We start from the raw sequence: 22,195 nt of genomic DNA on the forward strand, positions 1-22,195 counted from the left end.
AAAGCAAAGGATAGCCCTTCATATTAGCGATATAAAATGTAAAAGGACACGCAGTGCCCTATATAAACATATTTTAGTACATCCTACGGCACATTTTGTTTTCGTAGGGATTGATAAAATTAATACCTCAGTTAATAGTGAGGTTGCTCGACATAACATTTTGACTACTAAGGAACGTAGATGGATTGTCAATTTAGGGGCTTTATTTAAGCCTGGTCTTAATGACCATTGGTAGGTTTTTGTATTTTCTAATTAAATGGAGCCATATCATTCTAGTGTTTGTAAGAATGTGATTTGGTAATTAAGGTGTATTTTGGGTTTTTGCCATAATTGTGATTAGTGTTGTGGGATATTGACACAAGTGCTGGGGTGGGCTGGTTTATTTATTTGTTTATATATTTATGTTTATATATTTATACATGTGTGTATATATAAATAACAGGTGTTATGTATTAATACAGGGATGTATGAATATTTGGGTTTTAGGTTCACCTCATATGGCATTCAATTAGAATGTGATTTTGGCAATGCTCATATTTGTATATATGCAGTCTATTTATATGATTTGGCATGTATGTATGTGCATAAATTGTACTGTCTCTTTAAGGGCAGAAGTATTTAAAACAGACGTACTTGCGTGTAGTGATTACACTGATGACGCTTTGTTAAGCGAAACCGGTCTGTGGGGCAGACTGTGTGGCTAAATAAAGCCTTCAACTCATGTGTGGCCTTGTATTTTTGCAGAGTGCTGGAAGTATTTTGGACTTTCTATTTTGTTTTGGGTTCCGTGCACCTAGTCTGTATACGCGCACCTTTCTTTTTGGGTCTGGTTTTATATATATATATATATATATATATATATATATATATATATATATCTCGGTCTACTTCACTTGACTTGAAACTCATTTGATATTTGACTGACTCCCATTTCACCGACAGTTAAGACATAGACCTGTGACTTGCTTGTGATAAAAATAATTACTGTTACTTGCAGTGCTGAAAGTCAGAATTTCGGTAGTCATGTAGAAAGTAGTGCTGTAGTGTTTCTAAATAAGGGTTTGTGTCTCTACATTTTTAACGGAAGTATCTAAAGTAATTTGGCAAATGTTTTGTGCGTTCCCAGCAGTAGTGGCAGTGTGTAGAGTACTGTAACGCAAGTTAAAGGTATATGCCCTTCCCCCCACTGTAGTGCGATCCTGGAGTTAGTATATATAATTAGGGGGGGTGTGGGGAGCATAGCCCCCATCTAGTTTGGTTGTACATTGTTCCATTTCTGTTAGGAGGGTAAGTAAGTAGTTTTTAAGTTCTAGAAAGGGTTTGTTATTGGTGTTCTAAGTGTGCTTGTTTGTGGGTTCAGATTTAGTATGTTAAAATTCAGCATTGTAGGCTGTCAGTGAAATGGGAGGCGGTCAAATGAAATTTGGGTCAATTGGGTGTCGGTCAAATGGGTGTCAGTAACCAACAAAAGCACTGTGTTGAGGAGTTCAAGACACCGGCCAGCCACAGATATGTCACAAACGTTTATTGAGCACAAAACACCATAAAGTCAATGTAAGATGAAAAAACGTTAAACGCCAAACTAAACACAGCGTTTTTCGTCTGAACCTCAGACTTCATCAGACATCCATTAAACAATTAAGCAATTGAACAGTTATATATATAGACGAACCCATTCAAATAATCCAATGAATCACAAAAATATATGAATAATTAATCAGTGCCATGTGAATGGAGCAAAATCCGTCAAACTGAACACAAGAATTTAAAACATATTGTGTATTAGAATACATTAAGAATAATATCCAAATATATAAATATAAATATATTGTTCATATATTCAAAAGGTTAAAACAAATATGTATATATATAAGAGGAAGAAATGGAGCAAATTTTGGAACACATTGATACTGTTAACGAAAAAATCATTAATGGTTTGTTATTTACAGTGGATGAAGAAAAAAAGAAATACTTTGAAATAAGGAGAAATATTGATAAAAAATGTGAGAATATTTTAGGAAAAAAAGAATAGGAAAATAGATAGAGATGTATTTGAATATGAACATAATTTTCATTACCCAAAACCTAGATCTACTTTTAACTATCACAGTGAATTTACCAATTTTGGTAAACAAGTGGATAGTAGAGTTAATTATGATGAAAATAGAACTAATCAAGGTAATTTGGACCCTTTAGAGTACCCTCCTCTTCGGAGGTTCGAAAGAATCAGGAATCAGAGGGAGGGGAACTTCCAACAGAATGCATGGAGGGGGAGAGGCAGGAGATTTTAATGGATAATTCTTTTGATACCCCTACCCCCTATGATAATCTCGAAATTTTAAACTCCAGTAACACAAATACTGTGGTTTGTACTAGTGATGATTACAAAAATTGTAATATTTTTAATTATACAGATCTACATATTCACAATACATATTTTAGCCTTTTTTCTAAAGGATTAAATTTTGTACCTAAGACTAGGTGCGATATTAGCAAGTTGATAATAGATTTGAAAATGTTTTTAAGAAAAATCAATTTAGATCTAATTTGTGGTGACACATTAGATTGTGGGGTCCATGAACCATTGAAAAGGACGAGTGTTTGGAACCCCCCTATTCATGCTCAACTTAGGAATTTAGAGAACATTATTGAGGGGGAGTTTAGAAAGGCGGTTAAGGAAAATAGAATTGCCCCTAACTTCACACCTGTTGAATATAAACTTCTTCAAGATTTGAGAGAGAATGTAAATTTAAGAGTAATGAAACCAGATAAGGGTGGGGGAATTGTTCTAATGAATAACATTAATTATGAAGCTAAGATGTTACAAATTTTATTGGATGAAACTAAATATGGTAATCTTTCCAGAAATTAGATAAATATAGGTTATAAGAGAATATACAGTATGCTATATGATTTATTTTTTGGAAGGATTTATAGATAAAGAACTATTTGAATTTTTACAAGTTAATAGACCCAAAATTCCTGCCATATTCGGTATTCCTAAAGTTCATAAAGATCTTGATGACCCGCCTTTACGCCTTATTGTGGCCGCTGAAGGTTCAGTTATTTCCCCTTTGGCCAGATATATTGATGTTAAATTGAAACCATTAATGGTGAGAGGCATATCCTTTTTAAAAGACTCTTGGGATTTTCTTTATAATTTCAAAAAACATATGTTTCGCAATGATTTAATTTTTTTGACTATAGATGTGGTGGACCTTTTTGGGTCTATTCCACATTCTATAGGACTTGAATGGTTTGAAGAGGCTATTAGACATTCGGGTGAAAAAAAAATGATAATGAGGTATATTTATGTAATGTATTAATGGAAATTGTGTTGAAATATAACTACATATTCTTTCAAAGTGAATATTTTCAACAAATTAGTGGGGTGGTGGTGGGTGTGAGATGCACCCCCATTTTCGCTAATTTAGTTTTAAACACCTGGGAAGTAAAATTCATTCATAATAGTATATATAAAGACTGTTGGTGTCTATACAAGAGATTTTTAGACAATAGTTATTTTTTGGAAGGACAGTTATGAAAGATTGAATGAATTTATGAATTATATTAATAATACTACTGATTTTTTAAAATTTACTCATGTAACTAGCTCCCAAGAAATTAATTATTTAGACATCAAATTGATAAAAGGAAAAGATTGTTTTAAGTCCAAGGTATATAGAAAAAACACCTTTTCCAACAGTTATTTACATTTTAGTAGTGGACATCACATTCACCAGAAAAAGAGTATTGTGAAGGGACAATTTGTTAGAATTTCCAGGATGACATCAAATGATTTTGATTTTACTGAAGAGTGTAAATTTTTGACTCGGATGTTTGTAGAAAGAGGGTATCCCTTGGAATTTTGTTCCAAAATTTATGAAGAAGTGGCTAAAGGAAGGACAGATAGGTTTCAACCTATTTTAGGAAAAGAGCCTATAAAATTTAATAGTGTTGAATCCAATGAAAGAGCAGAGTTGGAAATTCAACACAATAGTATGAAATGTAATAATGCCTTCATAATAGATTATAGTGGTGATGCAAGAGTAATTCAGAATATTTTCCAAAAAGAATGGGATAAATTTGTCTGAATTACTGACCTTAGTTGTAAAGGGCATGAACCACCCAAGGTTATTTTTAGAAGGGGACAGAATATTAAGGCTTGGCTATCAACAAATTATAGGTCAAACAAGAAAGGAAATAAGATGCCTGGAACTTTTTCTTGTGAAATGTGTTCTCAGTGCCCTTTAATGGCAAATATTCATCAGATTTATCTTGAATCTAGGTGTAGAAAATTAGTTAGTAAAACCTTTAGCACCTGTGACTCTTTTGGGGTGATATACATTGCTACATGTGAGATCTGCTCTAGTTTCTATATAGGGAAAACAGAGAGAAAAATTAGGAGAAGGGTATATGAACATTTAAATGACATTAAAAATAAAAAAATTAGGCATACTATTCTTTGTCCATTGGCTAAATACAAGTTCTTTGTGATTGAAGAAGTGCAGAAAGATGAGAGGGGCGGTCCCTGGGAAACCAGGATTGAATATAGAGAATTATATTGGCAAATAGTTTTAGACGCCATTAGATTCCCAGGACTCAACAATTATATTTCCCTTGCACCTGTCCTTAAAATGAGAGCTGCTAGATTATAAATTGTGTTTTTATTATTTCCTTTATTATTGTATATAAATTATGATTTTTATTTATAATATATTATATCCATGAATAGAATAATGAGATATTATTATGAGATACATTTTTAGGTTATTTATTGTATCATTAAATTGTAAGTAATCACATTAAGGAAACATTTTAACATCCAAGTGTTCTGGATTTTAAATGAGTTTGAGGTGGGATTTGTTATTTTGTTCTGGGACCACTAGGGGGAGTGTCATATTAGGGTTGGTAGTAATAAGGATATAGTTTTATTAATAAGGGTATAGTTTTATGTATTCACTATCTAGGTTTTTTAATATCTTTATATATATATACATATTTGTTTTAACCTTTTGAATATATGAACAATATATTTCTATTTATATATTTGGATATTATTCTTAATGTATTCTAATACACAATATGTTTTAAATTCTTGTGTTCAATTTGACGGATTTTGCTCTATTCACATGGCACTGATTAATCATGTATTTTTGTGATTCATTGGATTATTTGAGTGGGTTCGTCTATATATATATATATATATATATATATATATATATATATATATATAAAACTGTTTAATTGCTTAATTGTTTTAATGGATGTCTGATGAAGTCTGAGGTTCAGACGAAAAACGCTGTGTTTAGTTTGGCGTTTAACGTTTTTTCATCTTACATTGACTTTATGGTGTTTTGTGCTCAATAAACGTTTGTGACATATCTGCAGCTGGCCGGTGTCTTGAACTCCTCAACACAGTGCATATATATATATATATATATATATATATATATATATATATATATATATATATATACATACATATTTAGCGTACAGCAAGGATAACTTACTGACCCTGCTCCCATTTCTTCATCTGGGGCACCTATTACAGGTATAGAAAATCATGGATCTGGTGGAAGCATTGATTGGTTTAAGGGAACAGGAGGTAGAGCATGGTACACCCTAAGAGATCTAGGTCTATTACTTTTAGGGTTACCCAGCAACAACTCTGGAAAATCTTCAGGTAACAGGGGTTTTAACAGCAACTGTATAATATTCAATAAGCCCAAATACCATTTGAGGCTAACTAGATGAACTTTTGGCCTTGTATTGGGGTGGCCTGCAGTAAGTCACTTCTAGATTGTTTTGAGACATTGCCCTCACATTAATAACAAAAACCTGGCTAAATGACACATTTAGTTCCTACTTGGTTGTTCCCCCGACTGATTCAATAATTTGGGAACACACAGAGTGAAATCTACAATGGTGAGGATAGGTAGTTACATTAGAATGGAGTTTCACATTCAGTAAGGCATTACTTTTGTTGAGGGTGATTTCTGCTATAAAAAAATCATCCTGTTATACTTTTATATATTGTGGACAGGCTGTGCATTCCAGCCAGTGTTATCAGCAGAATGTTTTTCCTTCCTCACTGTGAGTTTGCTGCTTATATTTTGTGGGTAAGGTTAACCATATTCATTGCAGGAGTCTCAGTGAAGTGACCACAGACATAAATAGTATGATAGTATGGATGTTGTTTAAATGGTTTTGGTGTGAGCTTTGTAGTATTGACTATTATGAGGTTATAAATTTGATATTGATCATGCATCCTACAACTTGTGAACTGGCTGCTTGTCCTTGTTCTTTCATGCCTTAATGTATTCATTCTGTTTATTTTCTGGACTTTCTGACCATGTCTGACAGCCAGGAGTTTTCTGAAGTATTCAAGGAGACTGTAATGATTCTTGTCCTTAACAGGGCATCTGTATGGAAAATTTTCAAACAGATTTGATTTTTCTGCAGTTATTATCAAGAAAGTCGTTAGCATATATTTAGTATCTTTTTTCAAACTCTTGACTTCTGGATCCTTTTTGGTCTGAACTCAGTACCTGTTGCAACACTGTAACAGCTTCTACAAAGGTTAGGTTCAGTGCTGTTGTTCAGTTTTGGACCTCTAAGCTGGCTTGGCTACATTTGACTTCATGGACTGTGGCAGCTTCTTGAAGTATCTATAGTCCCATTCATTTTCTTCTACATTTTTGACAAGCTTGCCTCCTATCTATTGGCTTAAATTTGGAAGGTGGGTACTAGATGAAATATGTCCTCTAGTTACTCTCCCCCTTCCATTGCGGTTTTCCAAGGCTCTGTACTTGAGCTCTGTTATTCATGATTTTTGCGCTGCATTAGGAGACAGTTTTCAAGGAAGAGATTTAACTGTCTTGTTTATGTAGATGGTATCTACTTGTATCCCTTCTTAACTCTGGAGCAGTTGATGGCTCAGCAAACCCTCTCATGCGTATAATCTAGTTGGTTGAAGCTGAACCCTGGTGAATATGGTGGTTATAACAATTCATGTAAATGAGCTTTGCCTACTTGGTGATGGGTTGACATAGTCTCCTCTTACCTCTAGTACTGCAGTTAAATTTTCTTTGAGGTGCCTGGCACAGATACTGAACATTTCTCTTTGCTGCAAAACTCCATGACTGTCTGATTACTGGTTTCATGCTTATATGACCATATGATACTTGTGTTGCTGAGTTTGTCATGGCTACTGGTGGCATCAAACATCACATACATGGTTTTGTGCTGACATACCTAGGTCTCCATGATATGGATCCCTTTTAAATGAAAGACCTGCCAGTGCTCATCCACCTGTCTAGACCACATTGCTCCTCTCCACGGGATTGCTAATGCTTCCCATGAAGCAGGTTGAAACATGCTATTTTGTCATTTTCATATCAAGTGACAGTTTTCAGTAGCCAGACATTTTCAGATGTGCACCATGATGGGCTCCTTTAAGAGGTTCCTAAAAACCATACCTGTCTTTTGAAGACTACTTTGTTTTGTTGGTAATTTTTAAGATTATCTTATGTTATGCTTTACTCTCTGTTGATTTGCTTTATTATATGATGTTATGTGATCCTATCTCGCCTACATTCTGACTGATGGGTTCGGAGCCGATCCCTCGGCTCCGACTCGGCACGCTTATGCCAAAGAGCGAAGTCTCTTATTGGCTGAGCTTACTATATCCCAGGATGCACCACTACCAGTCCCCCAGATCTCGTTTGCCGCTAACAAGTGAAGACGTGGTCTCGAGCTGGCTGAGCTAAGTAGTGATTATTTTCACTAGTTTTTCTGTCAGGAATTTCTTTATTCTTCAACAAGAAGCTGTTTTAACGGCTATTCTTGTGTTTAGAGTGCGTTTGGTGAAATTTACTTGGTAAATTTTGTGTTGTGAGTGTTGACTAGGAGTACCTCTTGTGTGGAAAGGCCTTTCCCGGTCTTTTTGGTTGTAGGTGACTTCTGTTCTGTTTAGGGATCTCGGATCCTTTATATTACTGATATTTCTCTTTCTTTTTTAAGAAGACAAAGCAGAGAAAAAAATTCTTTCTAATTACAGTGTTTGTACTGTGTTTTGACTAACTCAGAATGTCTCAGGTACCTAGGCCTTCAGGCTTTAAAAAGTGCACCAAGTGCAACTTTAAAATGTCTATCACAGATGACCACTCTCTCTGTGTTTATTGTTTGGGTGCAAAACATTTGCAGGAGTCCTGCAGCGTGTGTCACGCTTTTTCCTCAAGGGTCCTCCAAGAGAGGAAAAATAAGCTCATATTGAAAGGCATTATAAAACCCTCCTTTGAAGAAGCTTTAGCATCCTCTCCTTCTCCTGCTAAAAAGAAAAGGGCGTCGGCTCCGACCAGTCCGTCGGATCCGACCGCCAAAAGACATAGGCAGGCCTCTCCTTCGGCTCCAAGGACTTCGGAGCCAAGGTCGGAATGGTCTGCCTCGATGCCACCAGTCTCGACTCCTCTGGCTTCGGAGCCGATGGCTGGGGCATCGAGAGGCGGGTCATCTTCATCGGCTCCACTGGTATCGGAGCCGATGAAGGTTGTCCGCTCAGACACTTCCTCCTCGGCGCCGAAGCCCTCCTCGGCACCGATGGAAACTAGTTTGGGTATTCCTTCGGCGCCGATAGTCATCGAGTCGCCTCGGAGCCGGTCCCCTAGCCCCTTGGGGCCGTTGGAGAGGCCATCTCGAACCCGTTCAGTATCCTCTAGGTCATCGAGGATGTCAGATTCGGACATAGACAGGGTGCTCCAAAGACTGTTCCAGTCCCCAGTCTTTCAAAAAATTTGTTTCGGCTCCGACCCAGTTGGCTTCGAGCCGACAGCCCAAGGACATGGCATTACCATTCCTCCTCCGACCGCTTCGGCTCCGTCGGAGCAGGTGCTGTCGGAGCCGGTAGAGGTCTTAGGGTCGGCTCCGACCCTTACTCCAACCCCGGCCTTTGGGTCCGAGTTTGGTACACGGACTTCTTCGGCTGGACCTGGGGGTGATGTTTCGGGACCTATGCTGTCGGTTCCGAGCCTCCCTCTCGGTGCTTCGGCTGGGACTTCCGTCTGCTGTCATGGCTCGGGACCGGACACTCCCAGGATTCTGGGGGTCCGGCTTTCAGAGCTATGAGGAATGCCTTGGCCAAGTCTTCTTCGGCCATCTCTCCGGCTTTACCGGCACCTTCCCTGGGCGTGGAGACTGGGTCTTTGGCAGTTCCCTGTCCTTAGGCAGCGGAGCCCCTGGGCCTGAGGTTACCCCATTGGGGTTCCCTCCTCCTGAGGGTTCTTCGGAGTTGTCTTCAGAGGAGCCCCAAGGAAGAGATCGTGCAAGAGGAAGCACGTGGACTCCCCGAGTCTATTACATCGGACACTGATCTTGATGATGCGGAGGGGTCCCCGAAGTCGTCCTCGGATGATGTCTCATTTGCAGACATCTTAGAGATCCTCAAACAACAAGGCGGCTGGATATCCAAACCCCCCTCTGCTGATGAGTCAGTGCTTCTCAAGGCCTTTGGGGCTCAGCCCTCCGCCTCCTGGGTGTCTCCGCCCTTCGACGAGCTCCTGGATTTAGTCTGTCGGAGGGCGTGGGAACATCCAGATACCGTGGAACCAGTCCCTTCTCGTCCTAACAAATTTTTGTCTGCCCCACCCGAGAAGGAGTTCCTGACTAAAGGCGTGGTTGTAGATGCCATGGTGGTGGCATCTGCTACACAACAGGACGTGGCAGAGGCTTCAACGTCCGTCCATCCTCCTAATAAGGAGTCTAGGAGCATGGACCGGTACGGGAAGCGTATCCTGACTTCAGCGGCCTTTACTTTAAGGTCCCTGAATTATTTGGCACATTTTACTAGGCTTCAGAGGGATCTGGTCAAAGAGCTGTCAGATTCCCTCTCAGGTAACCTACCTGAGCAGCTAGCCCAGTCGGTTAGCTCTCAGTTGGCTATCCTTGCTTCAATTTCTAACTCGTCCATGAGGCTCATTTCATATGCGGCCGAAGGGGCGGGTAGAGCGGCAGGCACAGGCGTGGCTCTACGGAGACAAGCCTGGCTCCGTTTGTGTCATTTTGCGGAGGCCTTCAAGTCTTCCTTCACCGACGCTCCCTTCGATGGGTCCTCTTTGTTTGGACCTAAGGTTAAAGACACTCTTACCCGCTGTGAGCAAGAAGGAAAAACTTTATCTGCCGTAGGTGCACGTTATTCCACTCCCTTTCGGCCTTATCCCAAGGCTAAAGGAGGAGGGAAGATGTGGTTCCAAATCACGTAAGTTTTTCCATCAACAGCAGGAAGATTCCCTTCCAGAGGCAGAGGACGGGAAATTTTTCTGGGAGACGCCGTCCCAGAGGCGGCAGAGGGCCACGCAATACTGGAGACTGCGAGTCCTTTCGTGACTCTTCAGCCTCCCACACTTCATGAGGGATTGCCCGGCTGTGCTGCTCCGGAGCCAGTCGGGTGCCGTTTTGCCAAGCACCTAAAAGCCTGGGAGTCAATCACTCAGGACAGATGGGTGCTTCGGATTATTGCCAGAGGTTACACCATTCCCTTCACGCACTCACCCCCACCGTCCAAAAAAATCCCGGACCCACCACCCAGTCAAAGGGAAATTGCAGCCGCAGAAGCGTTAAAGCTGCTAGAAAAAGAGTCATCCAACCGGTCCCCACAGACCAGATCGGATCCGGAAATTACTCAAGGTTCTTTTTAGTGCCAAAAAAGACAGGGGACCTGAGACCAATATTGGATCTCAGCAGACTAAACCAATCCGTCACGAAATCCAAATTCGAATGGTCACGTTACAATCCATTCTCCCATTATTGGAGAAGGATGTTTGGATGTGCTCCATAGATCTCAAGGACGCCTATTATCACATACCGATACATCGGGCGTCCAGGAAGTATCTGCGCTTCAGCCTGGGAGACAGTCATTTCCAATTTTGTGCTCTGCCCTTTGGTCTCACCACAGCCCCAGGGTGTTCACCAAATGTTTGGCAGTAGTAACTGCTCACCTGAGGAGTCTTGGATTCCAAGTGTTTCCCTATCTGGACGACTGGCTCCTGACTGCCACCACCAGTCATCTACTAATGGACAACCTCAAAGCCACCTTTTCCCTGGGTGCTACCCTGGGAATTACATTCAATTGGTCAAAGTCTGTCTTGCTGCCCTCTCAGCGCATAAGGTTCATAGGAGCAGAGATAGACTCAAAATTGATGCTGCTTTTCTTCCTATCGAAAGGATCCAAACTTTACAAGGCCAAGTTCAAGCCCTGCTTTCAAGATCCAAGGCCCCAGCCAGGATGGTCCTGCAACTTTTAGGTTCGATGTCTGCCACGGTTCTTCTAGTTCCTCTGGCAAGATTGCACATGAGGGTCCTTCAGTGGCTATTATCGACTCAATGGTCCTTTCAGGATCTTCCCCTCAATCACCCCATTATGATTACAGAAACGTGCAAACGGGACCTTCGCTGGTGGCTTCAGACATCCAATCTAAATCAGGGAAGTCCTTTTGTTATTCCCCCTCCAGTGGTCACCCTGACGACAGATGCCTCCCAGACAGGGTGGGGGGGGCATTGTCTGGGCAGGTTAGTTCAGGGTTCCTGGCTTCCAGACGAAACTTTTCTCCACATCAATGTATTGGAGATGAGGGCTGTACTTCTGTCCCTACAGGCCTTACACAAGTTTCTCCCTCAGGGCATCTTCGCCATCCACACAGACAACATGTTGGTGGTCTGGTATCTAAACAAACAAGGAGGGACCAGATCTTACCCCCTTTGCAGAGAGGCCATGAGGGTGTGGGAATGGGCTGTAGCTACCAGCCGTTTCTTGGTAGCGACTCACATTCCGGGGAAATCAAATATATTGGCAGACAGATTAAGCAGGACAATTCTCTCTCCTCACGAGTGGTCCCTGAACGAAACAGTAGCAGCTCAGGTTTTCAGAAGATGGGGGACGCCGTGCTGCGACCTGTTTGCAACACCACAAAATACAAAGTGCAAAAGGTTCTTCACCTTGACCCCACATCAGGGGGAAGCAACTATGGATGCTCTAGTACAACCTTGGCCAACAGGGCTACTTTATGCCTTTCCTCCGATTCCACTTCTCTCCAAAGTCATACAGAAAGCTTCTCAATTGGGGTCCACAATGATACTAATTGCTCCACACTGGCCTCGTCAGGTATGGTTTCCCTACCTGAAGAAACATGCGGTGGACGATCCGTGGGTTTTAGATCTAACTCCGGATCTGCTAATTCATCAGTCGGGGCGACAACACCAGTCCCTTCACACTTTGAAGTTGACAGCTTGGCTCCTCCACTTCCGACCTTAGTCAGAAATCACACCTTAGACCCGGAAGTTATTCACATTTTATCTTCGGCCCACAAACCCACCACTAAGAAATTGTACCTCAGTAAGTGGAAGAGGTTTGCTATCTGGGCTCAACTCAGGGGCTTAGACCCTATCACTGCCCCGATCCCAGAGGTTTTGAAATTTTTAACATCCTTGTTTAATCAAGGATCTTCAGTATCTACTATTAAAGTCCAACTGGCAGCTATCTCTAAATTTCACGAATCCATGGATCCACCGTTGATGAGCAGCAGATTATGCAAAACTTTCATTAAAGGTGCGGGGCTGTTAAGACCCCCAGTTTTTCATCCTGCGCCTCCGTGGGATCTCGATTTGGTGCTTTGTGCATTAACATCTTCCCCTTTCGAACCGGCTGCTACATCTGAGTTAAAATATCTGTCTTGGAAAACTGCCTTCTTAGTTGCAATTACCTCTGCAAGAAGAGTTTCAGAGCTTCAAGCCCTATCTATCAAACCACCGTACTTGATTTTTCACAAGGATAGAGTATCACTTAGGCCTAACCCATCTTTTGTCCCAAAGGTCTGTTCTAATCTCTGTCTCCAACAATCTCTAGAGCTACCAGTTTTCTTTCCAAAATTCTCCAATGAAGCAGAATACACTCTCCATAAATTGGATGTTCACAGGCAATTGCGCTTCTATCTAGACAGGACTCAGCAAATTCGTAAATCAGACCAGTTGTTTGTGTCCTTCTCAGACAATAAATTGGGTAAAACCATCACAAAAGCTACTATCTCCAAATGGATTAGAGATTGTATAACTCAGGCTTATTCCTCTTCAAATAAGCAACTTACAACATCTATCAAAGCCCACTCTACCAGAGCTATGGCTACTTCTATAGCCTTTCATTCCAAGCTCGCTATTTCTGAGATTTGTGCTGCGGCTACTTGGTCCAATCCGCACACTTTCATTTCCCACTATAAATTGGATGTGGCATCTAAAGGGCGAGCATCATTTGGTTCCACGGTACTCAGGAGTGTTTTCCAGTGAGCCACCCAGGATTCAGGTGCTAGGGACGCTGTCCCATCAGTCAGAATGTAGGCGAGATAGGATCACACAACATCTTTTAGTTATGTACTCACCATAACTTCAGATGTTTGGGATCCATCTCGCCTACATTCCTAATACCCACCCTCCTTCCCCCGGCCTTGGAGATCAGAAGAGATTGAATGGTTTTGAGTTCTACTGTTTTATCTTGTTTCATCTGATGATGTTATATAAGCAGTGCGTGCATGTGTGCATGTATGCGGACAAACTAGATCTGGGGGACTGGTAGTGGTGCATCCTGGGATATAGTAAGCTCAGCCAATAAGAGACTTCGCTCTTTGGCATAAGCGTGCCGAGTCGGAGCCGAGGGATCGGCTCCGAACCCATCAGTCAGAATGTAGGCGAGATGGATCCCAAACATCTGAAGTTATGGTGAGTACATAACTAAAAGTTAATCATGTAAGTAACAAAGTGAATTGAATTAACTAAAATAGTAATATAGTCAGATGTAAGCCGCGGTGGTGCAGCGGTAGTGTTGTCGACTCACAGCAAGAGGTTCTCCCGTTCCATTCTCGGCTGGAGCGCCTTCTGTGTGGAGTCTGCATGTCCTCCCCGTGGTCGAGTGGCGTTCGAAAGACATGCGTGAATGGGTGTGCCTTCATTGAAGGTTGGACGTTGGGCTGGCACCTCGGCACCATAAAAATCGACTGCCAATCATTAGCGGACCGGAGTTGCGCTGTGGCAACCCCTAACTGAGAAAAGCCGAAAGAAAAACAAACAAGTGATATAGTCAGATGTGGTAATTCATGTGAAAACTAACTCATTCCCTCCAGGAGAGCTGTTTTGAGTGTGTACCTTTAACTCCCAGTGGGTGTGGCTTCAGTCTTTAAAAAATTAAGTTATCATTACAGTACTAACAAATATTCACTGACAGAGGTCATATAGCAATACACTTGTGTTTGCCAACATGTATGCTTCAAGATAAAATATTCTGATACCTTGTATGTAGCATGGTTTTGGAATTATTAATGTAAGTATGAACAGGCAATATTTGACTTCTCCATCCCTCCAGCCATCCTCCTCCATCATTCATCCATCCATCCAGCCAGCCAGCCATCCCTCCTCCTCCATCCATCCAGCCAGCCATCCCTCCTCCTCCATCCATCCAGCCAGCCATCCCTCCTCCTCCATCCATCCAGCCAGCCATCCCTCCTCCTCCATCCAGCCAGCCATCCCTCCTCCTCCATCCAGCCAGCCAGCCATCCTCCTCCTCCTCCATCCAGCCAGCCTCCTCCTTCTCCATCCATCCAGCCAGCCATCCTTCTCCTCCATCCAGCCAGCCAGCCAGCCATCCATCCAGTCAGCCAGCCAGCCATCCATCCATCAAGCCATCCATCCAGCAGCTACTCCCACCAACCAGCTAGCCACTCCAGCCAACTTTCCATCCAGCCCCCAGCCATCCATGCAGCCAGCCAGCCATCCATTCATTCATCCATCCATCAAGCCGTCCATCTATCCAGCTGCTACTCCCACCAACCAGCTAGCCACTCCAGCAGTCATCCGTCATACCCATAACAGCCTCTCCTTCACCACTCTGGTGGTGACGTTACAGTAGTGTGTGTGGCAAGTGTCATATTGGCCACACCCCCATGTCCCACTTTGGCCCGCTTAGAAGGTGGCAACCCTACTTACAGTACTAACAAATATTCACTGACAGAGGTCATATAGCAATACACTTGTGTTTGCCAACATGTATGCTTCAAGATAAAATATTCTGATACCTTGTATGTTGCATGGTTTTGGAATTATTAATGTAAATATGAACAGACAATATTTGACACATAGTGGAGCAGTAGGAGGTAACTGCAGAAATGCCTAGAGATGTCACTTGGCTGTAATGAGTTAAATAGCATCTTAATCAGCTCTTCCCTAGTCCGTCATTTCAAAGATTGTTTACTGTGGGCCTGTTGTTATTCAGTAATGCAGTCCTGGGCCTACAGATCCCTTCATAAAAACTGCAGTTGCTTCCATGTTTGAGATCTTGCCACTGGTTATTTTATTTTTTCCAAAATATAGCCACTTCTCTTTCAGGCAGGTTTCTTATAAAATATGCCAGCCGTGACGATAAATTAATGACAGACATCTTCCAGCTTGTGGTGTTTCTTCATTTTGAAGTACTCCTTCATTTTTTCCCTTTTTTGCTTCATGCTTTCTAGTCATCCAAGTGCACCCACCTATTGCCAAGTTTATCAGTTCCCCCTTGCACCCTGGACTTTCTCTGACTCAGGGCTGGGTCTGATGTGGATCTTAAGGTCATCCTGAGTAGTCATGCTGGCAACTGAGTCCTCTGGGGAAGGAGATTTTATTTGACGAACTACCCACAATTCCCTTTCCCCTGCATTAATCTGTTTTTTTCTGATAGTTACTGTGTCTGTGGATCACACCTGTCTTCAGGGGAATGCCTAGACAAAGTCTATTCCTCCTGGAATGGGCGCAGCCATCCCTCCCTATCAGCACCTCAGACATCCAAGCTGCTAATCAAACCTGATTTGCCTGGGATGTAGTTAGGGATTTATCCCTGTGTGTCACTGCACTGGCTACCTTCACTTTTTCCTTTCTAGTGTTTACTGTCAACATCGCTGGCTGTTGTTGTTTATTTTAGGTTTTCCTTGATTCTTTTTTCTGCAGTCTTACCCTGCATCTGTAGATCTAGGATATATTATAAAAGGTGTCCTGTACCCCAGTGGCAATTTTTTAAACATGCAGCATACCCCAGCTCTGCAAATGCAGGGTAAGACTCCAGGGGGGAAAAGTATCAAGGAAAATATAAACTAACCATAAAGAGTCTCTCCTGCAGAGCTGGTTTTCTGACAGTTTGATAAGAGGAGTAACGGATGTCCTTCCATATCACAGTAGCAGTATTCTTTACTAAAATAATTCCCTGCCAAGGGTAGCTCAACATCAGGCCAATGAAGAAAAAGTCATCTACTGTTATGGTTAAGATTTTACACAACTGTATTTTCTTTGAAATGCTAGGATTCTTTTTCAATTCACAGAGTGGTAAACGCACTGGATTAGTTCTGGAACTGTTCCCTTAAAACGTAGTATATGTGTAAGCAATGGATATATTCAGAACTGTATGGGGTGTCATATGGGAAATTCTGTTAAGGAAAGGACGCTATATGCCATTGATTAACTGAAATCGCTGGATTGTGCATTAAATACAGAAGTAAACAGAGTGTTTTACCTGCACTGAGAGCTGATACTTTAGTGCCTTTTTGCCTCGACTGGTATGGAAGACCCAAGTACATACCATTACAAGGAAATCATGCTGTCCCTGTCTTTAGTAAAAATCTGAAGCAGGAAAAGGTGCCTATATTCATGAATTTGAAATTATTTAGTATTGTCACTGACCTGCCCTTGTGGACATTTTATAAAAGTGTCTGCATAGGTCCAGTATCAGGTAACAGTAATAAACACAGAATCCAAAGGATGAAACAAATGCTACTGATTTTTTTCAGAATGCTGCTGAGCTTTTCCTGTCGCCCTGCTGTCTTATTTTATTTTCATTACTGGCAAACATATGGATTCATAATCAGAAGTACACAAAATACAGCTTTTGTATTAAATTTAAATTTGCTGTGTTTAACACAATTTTTTTGCTAAATTAATGAATAAAATTTAAATTAAGTTGGGCTTTTCAGCAAAAGGCATTTTATATTTAGCTTTCGGTGTAGTGATTTTTTTTCAGTGCAGTGATAATGAAATGAATAGTTTTGCCATTTACAGTATGCTTTTCTATACAATTATCTGTAGTGTACTGACAAAATGTAATATATGAAGAACAAAGGAAATATTACTGTTGCATTTCAATTATGTGTGTAGGTGATACATGAAGATTAAGGTACTGGTTTTCTTTATAGCCTGGGCTAAGTAGAGATTGCCATCTGTTGGTTAACCTTCATCAACACACATTGAACTATAAATTGTCTCTTTCTTTAGATTTCTGTACCTATGGCTGTGTTTGTTCTTCCGTTTCTAGTTAAATCCTTCACTAATTAGAGTGCCATGTAAAAACTGTAGAAAATAGGCTGGCATTTTCGTCTTCTTTCAGTTTTTTGTATTAGTTTTAGTCTCACATAGAAATGTTAAGAAAGAATGAATGCCAGCTATATCTAAAGGTTTACATACGTCTTATTTTTGATTTAGCACAAGAACTTGCTAGTCGTGATGAACAGCTGCTTCTGATGGAGTCCAGCTTAAAAGCAACACAGGCACAGCTAACGGAACAGGTCGCTGAAACAGTTCGCCAGGAGCAGAATGGTAGAAAGTTACTTTCAGAGATAAAGACGCTGAAAGACCATGTTACAGCAGCTGAAGAAGAAGTTAATGACTACAAGTGAGTCACTCGTGTTTTGTAACGCATATACTTTGTCAACTACTTTGTTCAAAAGAGTAGTTTTATACTTTGCAAAACCACAGCACCATAACTATATGTGAGGGCGCTTAATGTCAGGTGTAAGTCTCTTATCTCAGTCAGTACAGTTATGATCAGGACATTAGTTCACTTTATTTACAATCCAGAGCCAGGGTAGCTTGAAGGAAGAATTTGTATTTCTGTTCTGTATTCTCAGATTGGTCTTGGCATTCTCTGAGAGGCACACAGGCTGATCAGTAGTTAAAATTATGTTGAAAGAAATATTTTAGGTGCATAATGTTAGTCATTTCATAAGCAGATTCATATTATATTACATAAAGCATCTGACAGAAGAATGCTTGTTAGGTTTGGCTGACTGTTTTGACTGTTGCAGCTCCCTCTGCCCTTTCTTTCTGATTCTTCCAAGAATCTTTTGCTACTTTAAAGGCTTCTGTTGCCTTAGCTTTTGTCACACAAACCACTAATTTTTCCTACTGGTCAGCTACTCTGTCTATGAAAAGTGCTTCTTTACATCACAGTTAAAATGTGCCCCATTTGTCCCTCCTTCCTTTCCAAGGTGTTCTCATCATGTTTATTCGTTGTGTCATATTCTGCGTTTCCCTTCCATCTTCTTGTGAGACATGGTTGCCTTCCCTTAGCCTTGTTCTCTTATGTCATGCTGTCCATTCTTCTCACCATTTGTTTGATTTTCTTTGCCATTTTTCTAATATTGTGACCTCCTTTCCCTATAAGGCCTATGAAACTTTGCACAGTACTCAGAATTGGGCTGACCCCAGTGCATGATAAAAGAGGTATTATCACCGTCTTAGCTTTATATTTTACCTCCACAAAGTGCAGTAGCAAGACTGGGAAAACAGTACAACTGCCCTGAGTGCTAGCTTGTAGGGTCCACCAAACAGAGAACAATATGGCAGCTTACAAGATGTCATTAAGTGACTAATTTGATTTTCTTAATAGCCAACTTACAAGTTATCTATTCTTTTTTTAAAGGTCAACCTTTAAAAAAGGATCACAGTTAATTTACAAACTGTTGACCACTTAATGACAGCTTGTAAACTGTCAAACTGTTCTTTAAAAAGTTTGACAGCTTACAAGCTATTCTTAAATGGTTGCATTGCATAAAATTGGTATGTTGCCCAGGAAGCCAAATTATCTTGTTATAGCTCTATTTCTATAGCTGTTTGCCTTATCATTTTATTTAACTTGTCTTTGCCAGCACCTGTTTACTTTTGAGCCTCATATCTTTGGTTCTAAAATCATAACCCCAAGACCCTTCTTTGTTGTGCATTTTTTAGTTTGAGTCTCCAAAATGCATATTTTGTCTGTTGGCTATGATTTTCCCAGCAGCACTTTACTTTAGATGACTTGAAGTGGGCACACATCCTTTTAAAATATTTTCTGTAGTCTCCTTAGGTCCCTCTTCAGAGCTATACTTTTGTCTGATGTCACAACCCCAGCAACAATTTCATTCACAAAGAGAGGGATTCAGTTTTTCCTCACTCTGTATGAAGTCAGAGGTAAAGTTCTTTAAGTCAGGCATGATGTGCCCTGTGGGACACTAGCTGCTCACTGTTTTGGTCTGTTAGATATCTCCCCTGCCTGTGACCCCCTCTTTCCTGTTTTGCATCCATTTCTTTAACTGTCTTCACAGTTTTTCTCTCCACATCTTTATGAGACTGCATTCTGGGACCAAAGCCAGAGACTTAGTTGAACTTCAAACAGATACATACCTCCTTAGTGATCCAGTCATAGAACTGGATTAGATTAATCTTACAGGATCTGTCTTCTGTAAACCCATTTTGTAACTTCTTTAGTAGCTCTTTTTTTCTCAGTAGTTATAAATATTGATTTTTAGGACTGTGTCTAATGTTTTCTGAGCTGCTCCATGCCCTGTCTTTACAGTTAGGCACCAAAACTGTTTACCTCCAGTTGACCTGTGATCACCCTTCCCTAAGGAACCAATTGAATATTTTTTTCTGAGGAGATATCAAAACCCTAGGATCCTCATTTAAGATGCTTTTTTTGTCCCATCTGATCTCTGTGCCATGTTTTCCGTTCATACCTCCTACCAGTTTCATTTCAATCTTTCTGTAAAGACATAGTGCAAAACCAAATCCTCCAACTGTATCAAAAAACGAAAACACAAAACTGGAGTTTTCCTTCACTTTGTATTTGAATGCATCTGGCACTTCGGCCTTGAAGGCAAAATGCAGAGGTACCAGATGCATTCAAATACAAAGTGAAAGAAAACTCCATTGTGTGGCTTGTTTTTGTGATTTCGTCATTTCAATCTTTTCCTGTCTCCTGATCTGTCCATTCACACCTAGATGTTGCCGTCCTTCCTAGATTGGTACTGCCTAATCTAATTTCTTGGTAAGCACTGATGCTAAATATTTGTATAAAATGTTCATCTTTTTTTCCTGAACCTCCTTCTGCTTCTGTCTTCCCTGGCTAGTTCATCAATTTCTCTGTCTTCTTGCTTTTCCATTTGTGGAATAAAGGTTAGACCTTTACTAAGTAAGGCCAGTTTTGGTCTAACCTTTATTCCTGCACATTTTAATGATATTTTGGATACATTAACAGAGATTAAGCTCTTTATAAGAAATTTAAAGCTTAAGTTATTGTTTGTTTTGAATAACTGTAGTAATTATTCTATTAATAACAAAAGTAGTAGTACTTTGTGCCTGTGAATAATCCTGTTATAGCTGCATGTGAGAAAGCAGTAGAAAATTAACTGTACCAGCTTTGTGAAACAAACAACGTTTTTTCAACTTGACAGCAGCACATCAAGCTATTAAATCGTTATAATTAAATAAAGATATAGTTATAAAAGCTGCTGATAAAGGCAGTGGTTTAGTAATATTAGATACTGAGTATTATGATATTAAAATGTTTGAAATGCTTAACACCAGTAAATACTTGCATATAGATAAGAGAGAGGTAAATACTTCTTCTTTCTTCTTTTCCCAGTTAGGGGTCGCCACAGCAGATAACTGATACACTCATGATTGGCAGTAGAGTTTTACGGTGTTGAGTTGCCAGCCCAGCACCCAGCCTTCCACAGAAGGCACACACACACTCATGTCTAGGGCCAATTTAGAGTGTCCGGTCCACCTAGAGCATGTCTTTGGGATGTGGGAGGAAACCCGCACGACCACAGGGAGGACATGCAGACTCCGCACAGAAGGCACCCCAGCCAAGGATTGAACTGGAGAGCCTCTTGCTGTGAGGCGACAACGCTAACCGCTGCATCACTGTGGCCGCCCCTAAGAGAAAGAGGTTAATACTATTATTTGCAACGTTAATACCATAGTTCATGACATGCATCTTAATGGTGAAATACTATGAGATACTTTAGAATATTTTCTTGAACCAACACCTAAAATACCTGTCATATATGGTATACCTAAAATTCATAAATTATTGATGAAACCTCTGTTAAGACCGTTTGTCTCCACTAGAGGTTAGGTCACTGAACCCATCTCCAAATATCTGGAGAATAAACTCAAATCTGCACTTAATTTGTCAGCAACTATTAAGCATGCTTCACAGTTCTTAGAGCAACTTTATGAATGAGCAAGTACAACTAATGTTGTTGACTTCTATTTTATCCTGTTAGATGTAGATGCATTATTTACATCTATACCTAATGAAATTGGAATAGAATAGCTTTGTGATTTTATTACTCAACATGCATTATTTTCATCTTCTGAGATTAATGCTATATGTGCTTTAACAGAAGTTATTTTAACAAATAATGTTTTTCTATTTCATGAAAAAATATTTTAACAATGTAGAGGTGTGGCCATGGGAACTTCCATGGCAAATAGCTATGCCAACTTAGTTATGAATAAATGGGAGTTGGAATTTGTTCTCTCTGAAACTAATAATGAATTTTTTAAGAATGTATTGTTTTACAGATGTTTTAATATGGAGTGGCTGTCTTACTTCTTTTAATGATTTTTTTATTGTATTTAAATTCAGTTACAGATTTTTTTCATTTTAAACACACTATTCATTTTACATAAATAGACTTCTTAGATATTAGATTATTTAAAGGAACTACTGGTAAGATAGAAACAACTTTATTTAAAAACCAGGTTAAGAAAAATGCATATTTGCACAAAAGCAATATGGACGCATCCTCACATATTCAATAAGGATAAGGTTACTGTCAGCTTCCTGTCGGGTGCCAGGATCCACCACATAACCCACGGAGTCAGGTCAGTCCACAACAAGTACAAATATGACTCTGTCATTGTCCATGTTGGTGTGAATACCTGAGACGTACCTCCCTGGACTACATGAAAAGAGACATGGAAGAGCTCTCCAATCTTGTAGCCCAGGCAGGTATGACCCTAGCCCTGAGTAGCATTCTGCCATCGCCCAGAATGATACCGCAGTACAAGGACAAAATGATTGACTTCA

The 22,195-nt window shown here is 40.4% G+C and overlaps 1 protein-coding gene across 2 annotated transcripts in view; it reads left to right on the forward strand.

The window, feature by feature from the left end:
* The window catches only part of LOC122797053 (polyamine-modulated factor 1-binding protein 1-like), a 2,450,839-nt gene that overhangs the window by 1,005,717 nt on the left and 1,422,927 nt on the right, over nt 1–22,195 (forward strand). For both annotated transcript variants that reach the window (XM_044065829.1, XM_044065830.1), the window contains exon 20: nt 17,539–17,728. In XM_044065829.1, the coding sequence (XP_043921764.1) occupies nt 17,539–17,728 (190 nt within the window). The remainder of the gene's footprint in view (nt 1–17,538; nt 17,729–22,195) is intronic.

This window comes from Protopterus annectens, chromosome 3.part0, assembly GCF_019279795.1.
Source record: "Protopterus annectens isolate FY-2018-M chromosome 3.part0, PAN1.0, whole genome shotgun sequence".
NCBI lineage: Eukaryota > Metazoa > Chordata > Ceratodontiformes > Protopteridae > Protopterus > Protopterus annectens.